This window comes from Sarcophilus harrisii, chromosome 2, assembly GCF_902635505.1.
Source record: "Sarcophilus harrisii chromosome 2, mSarHar1.11, whole genome shotgun sequence".
In the NCBI taxonomy this organism is placed as follows: Eukaryota; Metazoa; Chordata; class Mammalia; order Dasyuromorphia; family Dasyuridae; genus Sarcophilus; species Sarcophilus harrisii.
In genome coordinates this window covers 581,407,475-581,416,164 of record NC_045427.1, presented here as the reverse complement: position 1 = coordinate 581,416,164, position 8,690 = coordinate 581,407,475, and the positions used below count along the sequence as shown (strand labels likewise).

Genomic DNA, 8,690 nt, shown 5'->3' with positions numbered 1-8,690 from the left:
TAAGGAAAAGTTACACATTCCACAATCTCTCTCTTCCTCTCTACCTCTTAACTTCTCAGCATGCAGCTAAACACAGGACTGATATGTTTCCCTAGCACGGAGTCAGTGTAACTTGTTTGGATTTGGACAGGCTCATCAAGGTCCAGATAGAAGGTAGAAGATAGTGGCAAATGGGATGGTGAGGCCTATATCAATGTCAGGTGCAGAATTGGAGATGCTAGAATTGAGTCCCAAAGACTCCTGTTTGGGTAACTCTTGGGGACAGTAGTTGTGTCTTCTAGTTAATCTCTGCTCCTGGCAAGCTCATTTCAATGCTGCTGTGGAGTCCAGTTTTGACAACTCACTATGTTGTAAATTGCAAAACATGCCACATTAGTTCTCCCTCAATGTAACTAAAACCAGGTTTAGGGCTCTGGACCCTACTTTATTTGGACCTGAAGCAAGCAAGCAGGCAGATAGGCATATAGACAGACAAATAAATGAAGTTAGGGGCCTCAGAAGCAAAGGCCTATCACATCCACACTATCACTGTTAGGGATTTACTTTCAGACAAGAACCCCAGAGAGAAGGGACTTGAGGAAAGAAATAAAAGCCCAAAGGAATCTATGTAGAGGACAAGTTGTGCTTGTAACGAACTAGTTATTTCTTGACTTTGTAAAGACTGGGTCAGTCAAGAACCGTTTTTCTAGAATCTAAACACAAATAAAGAAGGATTTTCTTGGCGTTTGATAACATCGCGTTTGCTGTAAAGTCTAAGGACGTGTTTGCTATTGCAACATCATTTTTAATGAGCTGTTATTGACCCCTCTCACAGTTAGTATTGCCAACAGTCAAAGGCATCACTTTGTTTGCAGGTGATACAAAGGACAACATATTTGGCCCCGATTTTCTGTTTGTTTTTCATTTCCAATAATGTCCTCGTTTTTATTCCAAGCCAGAGAGAAAGTAAAGGGAGATTTGTCTTCACTGGAACCCAATTAAAATTTTTGCCATTTATATACTGAGTTCTTTAGGGGTAGTTAGTTTCCCATTTAAAAAAAAAAAAAAAAAAGGATGCTTGACGTCTTAGCCAGATTCTTCTAGGCTTCTTTGATGTAAGAGATTAAAAGGTATCTCTCTCTCTCTTTCTCTCTCTCTCTCTCTCTCTCTCTCTCTCTCTCTCTCTCTCTCTCTCTCTCTCCCACCCCTTTTCTCTCTCTCCCTCTCTTAATACACAACTGAAATCATCAACCTCCCCCTTCTTGGAACTCTCTCCTCACCCAATGCACTTCAATTCAAGTAAAACGCTGGGTAACCAGACAGTTCCAAATAATTTCCACGCATTGGTTAGTTTTCCCTCAGTTTATATTCTGGTCATATCCACTCCATGGGCTGTGAAGAGTTCTTCCTGCTCTTGAAACACGGGCACAGATTTTTACAAGAAAATCAGAGCCATTTCCTGGAGAGGCTGCCAGGATGCTTCCAAAGCAAGGCAGGGCAGGAATCTCGAGGTTCGAGCAAGTAGCTCCGCTCTCCTGAAGCGAAGACGGATAATGTCCTAGCTGCTGGCGGCTGGTGGAGAGAGGCTAGGGAGACGCTGAGCACGTTTGGGTTGAGGCTCTGCCCCAGCCGGTAGCTTCAGCACCTACTGAAGTATTGCACTTCGCTCTTTAGGTCTAGGGAAGGGAACCAAAAAGAGAAAAAAGGAAGAGGGGGAAAAGGAAAAAGGAAAAGAAATACAGTGAATCTTGATTAAAACGGGGGTGGGGAAGCACTGCTCTGAAGAAGTTACTCTAAGCTGGCATCACATGAAACAAAAACCCTGGACAGTAGTACTGAAACTGGTTCCTGATTGTGGTGGTGGTGGTGGTTGTGTGTGTGTGTGTGTGTGTGTGTGTGTGTGTGTGAACGCGCCTGCGTGCGCGCCGGCGTTTGCGTGTCCCGTTCCCGAAGGTAAATCAAGCCACGGGCTTCCACCTCCACCTTTTCTCCCGGCTGAGTCTCAGAGCTGGCTTGGGGAAAACTACAACTAAGGCCCAATAGATCAGCCTACGATACAGAGTTGCTATCTTTTTCCAAAGATAGATAAATATTTTTTAGACCAAGACTTCGACACTTATACAGCTTTGCAGCAGCTGGCTGAAGAAGCAACGCTGTCCCTAAGTGGAGGAACACACATCCGAAAGCTGAGCAAGAAGACTGAGGTCTCGGGTTTGGCTGGCCAACTTTCAGTTCTTTCTTATGAGCTTAAGCTTCTCCGGTATTTGAAGTCTCTGCACCTGCCTCGCGTTACCTCTAGCGGATGTTTAACCGCCAAGTTATCCTTCCTCTTCCTTCCTTCTCTCTTTTATCCAAGGACGACCCAAAAAGGATAAGTCCTGGTGGCACAAAATAGATTAAAAGGTGCTTTAAAAGGTTTTTTCGGAAGCTCTATCGCATCCCTGAAATAACTGAGCTACAACTTTCATACACAGGTACATATGGCAATGAGACGTTGGAACAGAGAACTAAGCGATCCCGACTGGTCAGTCTTTGCAAACCATATATAAAACAAAACAAAACAAAACAAAACTCTCATTCCCCTCGTTCCCTCTCCCTTTTGATAAGATCCAGGCAAGATATCATTGGGGGAATCTTCCTTGTTTTAAACAAAGCTATCTTTGTCTGCCTTAGAGAGTGGATTATAGATCTGTGCACCCACTTCGCACAATAAATAGAAAGGATGGGAGAGAAGTAAAGAGAGAAAGTAGGTGTTTCAGAAACACCTGTTGGAGATAATTTCCAAAAGTTACACAACCTTGGAACATAAGTGCCTTTGCGCTTTTTTTTTTTTTATTTCAATCTCACAACGACAATCAGTGTAACAATGTTTTACTTTTTTTTTTCCTTTTTCTTAAAAAGAGACCGAACCCGGACAGATGTAAAAGGAAATCTTTGGGGGTGGGAAGGGGGAGATGACGGAACCTATTGCTAGACAACAGGCTTAGTAGACAGAAAGAAACATAGGTTGGATTGATTGGCAGAACCTCGGGGTTGTGAGGTTTAGGGTGAATTTTACAAGAAAACTGTACATTTATCAAATAAGTTAAAATTATTCTAAATTGATTGTCCTTCACTTAAAGCGCTCCAATAACCAGCTGCCTCTTTGAGCAGAGATAGTGCTCAATTTTCCTAGTCTCTTTCCTCACCCTTCTTCCCCCACTACTTTATTTATTTATTTTGCTACTCGAATCATCACAATTTTACAATGAAAATATTCCTTTCCTTCCCTGGAGGAAGCCGCAGTGCTTTCAGAAAATTTCGTACAATATTGCACAGGTCAAAAGTACAACAATTAAATTACAAAAAAGTGGGGGCAGGGAGGTTGCAGAAATAATAATAGTAAGAATAATTTACAAAGGAGGATTACTCCCTAAATAATAGGTTACCAATAAATAATATCACTCAAACCAGGTTAGAGAATGGAATTGTTTTCATTTCCGGTTTGGGGCTTTTCTTTTGGTTTTCTTTTCTCCTTTTAGACCTTCTTAGTGAGTTTTCCAGTTCCAAAAACAGGTAAATTGTTAGAGAGGTTGGGTAGAGAGACACAGCTTGTCATTGGTTTCTTTGAAAGGGGCAAAAAGAACTAAAAGAGAAGGAAAATTAATTGGTTGGGAAAGAAACGAAACCTAAGAACTAAAAGCAGTGCAATACTAATTCCCTTCCTCAAGATATTTTGGGAAATAATGATAGAAGATGGGTGGGGGAGGAAACTAAAGTGATTGTTCTCTCTCTTCCCTCTAAACTCGTGCTTTGTTATTTTCTTTATTTAAAAATAAAAACAAAAGCTAGAGTTCAGCATATTTAGGGCAGGAAGCTGGAAGTGGCACGTTAGAGACTTAGCCGGTTTAAAAAAAAAAAAAAATGAATCCAGGTTTGCTTTTCTACCATTCTTATAACCAAAAGAAAAGCCGACAAGAGTCAAAACAGTCTCCAATCTAGCGAGGGTGAAATGCACTGAAATGCATTGAGAATACATACAAAAATGTTACCTTTAGGGGAGAAGGGAGGGAAGGGGAAAGGGACACTGACCCCTGTTCTCCGGTTCTTGAAGCCGATCCTGACCTCTCCGAGCTGGGGAGCCGGGAGGGTCAGTCCCATCTCAACTCCCCACCAGTCGACATACACCCCTGCACACGCACGCACGCGTCCAGTCCCGGGGTGGGGGGTAGGGGAGGGTCCCCAGCGCCGCCCTCCCCTGCCCCACCTTCAGACCGGCCGCAGCAATGGCACCGATGTGACGACTGGGTGAGAGTAGTACACCGGGTGGGGAAAGGTGAGGAGAGGCTGGCTGACTGGTACTGGGGCCCCGGCCGCGCCGGAGCCTTCGGCAGCTGAGTTCTCGTGGTAGAGAATGGGCACTCGCACGATGCGCTGCGCGGCTGCGTGGCTCAAGTTGGCAGCCTCCAGCTCCGCCGCTAGCTGCCTCTTCCACTTGTTCCGGCGGTTCTGAAACCAGATCTTCACCTGGGTCTCTGTGAGGTGCAGGGAGGCGGCCAGGCCCGCACGTTCGGAGCTACTTAGGTAGCGCTTCATGTCGAACGTGGACTCCAACTGGAAGACCTGGCTCCGTGAGAAGACCGTGCGCGTCTTCTTCTTCCGGCAGGGTTTTTTCTCCGGGCTGTCGGCACGCTTCTTCCAGTCCTCGCCGCCCTGCCCGGCTGCCCCTGAGCCGGCCACAGCAGCCACTTCGTCCTTCTTGCCTTCCTCTGAGTCACTCTCCTCTAGGATGATCTCATCCGGGCTCTTGGAGTCCAGCTCCTTGTCTGGGTCCGGCTTGAGTAGAGGCTCCGGGGAGTCTCTGTCGGTGCCCGAAGCAGGGGACGAGTCTCGCAGAAGGGATTTCTCGGCCGCTGTAGAGGGAGAGAAAAGACACCCAAACACGCGCACATGCGAACACACACGCACACGCACACACACAGATAGCACCCTTTTAGTTAGGCCGCACAAGACAAACCACCGGCGCCACTGTTCTCCTACGTCCCCTAAATTCGCTCTACCACTGCTTTGTAGAATTCAGGACCAAGGATGTTCCTCATAGCAGGCTTGATCTCCCTGAACTCTCCTTGCCCGGAGTCTTTTTCCCTTCCAAGGGAAAAGGAGAACGCTAGGTCTTGGTGTCCCGGGGCCCTCACAAAGTCCTCAGAAGAGAGAAACCGGATGGTGACAAAGCCGCCATCGCCTTAGGCTCGCTCGCTCTCACTCTCTCGTCCTTTCCCCTGTCCACTAGGGGCCAAAGAAAAGACTCCTAGAATCTGTTGGGCATAACTTGTAAATAACCGCTTTCTCTTTCCAGTTCGAATTCCCCATCCTTTCTAACCTCTCTTGTCTCCCTCCTATCCTTACACCAGGACTACTTTTTACAGATTAGAGCTCTCAGTGAGCTCCTTCTATTTCTTTTCTTCCCAAATGGGATTGGTACCAAGAAACGTAGCGATACAAGCGGACCGAGTGAGAACTGGAACAGAGTGAGCAGAGAGGGAACTAGGAAAGGCGGAGCAGGGGAGGGAAAGATCCAGAAACAGGGCCAAAAAGGGACTGAAAAGAGTATGCGATAGAATGGGCCAAGTTACAAATAGGAACTTAAAGTAGGCAGACAGAAAAGACACTGTGGAAGAGTAAAAAAAAGAGAGAGAGAGAGAGAGAGAGAGAGAGAGAGAGAGAGAGAGAGAGAGAGAGAGAGAGAGAGAGAAAAGAAAAAGGCAAGGCGTAGGTGAAGAGTTTCGGAAAAGGGAAAAGGAAACCAATCATAGGTACCTTCTGGCCTGGGCAGATGTCCCCCCGCGGGGGTCAGAGTGTAGGGGTACCACCAGGCTGGAGACCGCTCCAGATAGTGTGCAGGTAGCGCAAACCTTTGTGCTGGGATCTCAAAGCGGGGAAAAGCCAAATCGCCCACCTGCGAGAGCGCAAAGCCAGCAGCGCCTTCCAAGGCCCCTTTGGCAGCAGCCGCGGCTGCAGCGGCCGCAGCGGCCGAGGCCGGGGCGAAGAGCGTCCTTGGGGGCTGCTGCTGCTTTGGGGGCGCCCGGTGGTGGTCTCCATTAAGTAGATTCTTGATGGAAAACGGGGAGTCCTTGGGTGGTGGCGGAGGAGGCGGCGGCGGCGGCGGAGGTGGCGGCGGTGGCGGGGGAGGCGGCGGCGGCTGGGGAGGTTGGGTGTTAGTGTTGCTGCAGGGCTCTTGTCCCGGCTCCGGCATTCTCCCCTTTCCTCCTGATCCCCGCTACACCGGGCAGGCGGGCGGGCGGTTTAGCCGCAACTCAGACCATAAACACAACTCAACTACGAGGCGGCGCAAAGTAGGAGCAGCACCGGGCGCAAATCCAGCGTCTGGAGGGCGGGGTGGGGATGTGGGCACCCAGCTAGAGAGCTACTGGGGCGGGCTTGCATCGGGTGGGGGGGGGGAGGAGGAAGGGATGGGGGAGCAGGAGAGTGACGGAAGGGGGGACGCTAGGAGGGAGGGGGTGGGGTACAGGTCTGGTCGCGGGACAGCAGACGGGACACAGGGACTGAAGAGGCTTGGCGGCGGCTGCTGCTCACGGGGAGGAGGCTGCTGGACGAGTCCCCGGCTTGGGGCTGCGTCAATCCGGCGCCGGATGCTAATGATGAAATCAAAATGTCATCCAAGTTAAATGCGGAGAGTATACGGCGATTGGGCACGTACAATGGCAAATGGGATTAGGCAAGAGAAGGCGCAGCCAAACCCTGGCCCCGCAGCCGCCACTGCCGCCGCCCCCTCTCTCCTTGCCTTAGATTTTGGCGCTTTGGCTTCGGGCTATAAGAGCTCCCCTGTTATTGGCTTTATATAGTCCAATTAGGCAGCAAATGAGGACAGGGCTATTAGCACAAAAGGATATTGGTGCTCGCTAACGCACCACTCCAAGAGCAAGAAACGAACCTCTCGGAGCCTGTGGCGCCCGGGGCGGGAGCACCCACCGGCTGCTGCGGCTGTCCTTCTGCCCCAAGAAGTTTTCTCCCCTGCTGCTCGGGGGAACCTGCTGGCTACTGCCGGGCCTAGGGGAGGGGAAAAGAAGTGGGGAGAGGCCTGAGTTAGATCCGGGTTACCCCCCTTCCCCCAGTCCCCAGGGTCCTAGCTCGTCTTTACACCCCAAACCCACTCGGATATGAGCAGAAAGGGGATTGTTAGTAATTCTCTCTACCGACTACGGTAGATTTGACCTATCTCCAACCCATTCCCCACTCCTTGCAATGAGGTCAGGATTTTCCTTTTCTCTTGGATGAGTAGAAGTGCCCACTTTTCAGAAAGCCCCAAAGAGAAGGGAACGGGAAGGGGCCAGAGAAGTGGTGACTATCTTCCATTTTCCAATGGTCTTGTCACCTAGAAAGAAAAAATGGCACTTGCTGTTGTCTAGGGGCAGCAGCACCAGGGATCCGGCTGTGTTTTTGGTAAAAGACACTCAAAAGTCTGGGAAGTCACTTTGATTTCACCTGCTGCCAGAACTGCAAGTCTCTTCCTTAATCTTCTTTGCTCTACAAAATCATTCGGGGCTCTTTAAGAGATTTTCGAGTGCATTCTTATCGGTACGACCTCCACCCCTAAAAAGCTCTGAATTTATTCATCCTTCTCGTGTTCATCTGGGTAACCGTGGTACAGACAGAACTGGTAAAAATATGCACTGAACCACAGAAAGATGCATCACAGACCTATCAAGGCTTTTAAGCTTAAGGCCTGCACTTATTGAGGTTTTTTTTTTTTTTTTTTTTTTTTTAATAGATATATTCTTGGGGGAAAGCGATACGAGAAATACATCCACTAATTCCCTGAAATACACAACTTTCTCAAAGCGAGTCTTTTAACTCTGTATTTGATGATGATTATCGTTTTAATCCTTACATAAGAGAAAATACGTTAATGAATAAAGACTCTTCTCTTCGCAGCTGAGGAATATTTCCTTGCAGCAGGTCGGGACGGCAGCAGGTTCTCAACAATTTTGGCAGAGGAGATAAATTGGAGCCACGCGTCACGTGGCTGATAGCGTGTCAAAAGCTGGTAGGGGATATTTAAGAGGTGTTATATGGGGGAGAATTAACACTGGCCCGATTACCAAAAAGGGGGGGGGGGAGTTTCCTTGAAGCCAAGGATTTAAAAAAAAACACCTAATTATTTGTTCGGCACGAGAACTTTGCAGGATAGGCTTTTTAGAACTCTTGACTTAAACATTAAATTAAACCAAAATCGCTGCCTCTGTCATTTACCATAGAAAAATTTCTCAACATGTGACAACTGGACCTGAGTAACTGGACATGTAGCCGTGAATCATAGGACGACTCCATCTCAAACGGAAATATTCAAGCAAAAAAAAGGTAAGCATAAAGATTACTGCCATTCCCATTCCCGACTTCTTCCCATAGGAAGTTTTCTCCCTGTATTTTCTGCAATTATGTTCTCCTCTCTTTACGCCCCACCCCTTAAGGTGGATTGGATTCCGAGAAATAGTAACTATTCTCCGTCGAATGTACTGGAAATCTCTCTGATCAAACGATTAAATAAACTAGAGAGAATAGGTGCAATAGGAGCCCAGGAGAGTTATCTTAATTATCCCGGGCCAGAACTCCTTCCCTAGGATGAGTACACTTTGGAATTGTCCAGGAATTTTAGAAGTGTTCAAAATATTCCACTAGGGGGGGAGGAACGGGGAATCGGGATTGTAATTTCC

General features: G+C 47.9%; 1 protein-coding gene across 1 annotated transcript; it reads right to left on the bottom strand.

Annotated features, from left to right (window-relative positions):
- Positions 1–1,912: 1,912 nt before the first annotated feature.
- On the bottom strand, positions 1,913–6,396 carry HMX3 (H6 family homeobox 3). The gene is made up of 2 exons (XM_031956003.1): positions 5,776–6,396; positions 1,913–4,871 (listed from the first exon to the last, which is right to left on the bottom strand). The coding sequence occupies exons 1-2, from the start codon at positions 6,209–6,211 to the stop codon at positions 4,228–4,230; spliced, it is 1,080 nt and encodes a 359-aa protein (XP_031811863.1). The 5' UTR covers positions 6,212–6,396; the 3' UTR covers positions 1,913–4,227.
- Positions 6,397–8,690: the final 2,294 nt, after the last annotated feature.

What these genes read in the sequence shown, in the direction of transcription:
- HMX3 (XM_031956003.1), bottom strand. Translation starts at nt 6,211, where the DNA reads ATGCCGGAGCCGGGACAAGAGCCCTGCAGCAACACTAACACCCAACCT. An exon ending in ACATCTGCCCAGGCCAGAAG is followed by an intron (nt 4,872 to 5,775) that starts GTACCTATGATT and finishes CTCCCTCTACAG; the next exon opens with CGGCCGAGAAATCCCTTCTG.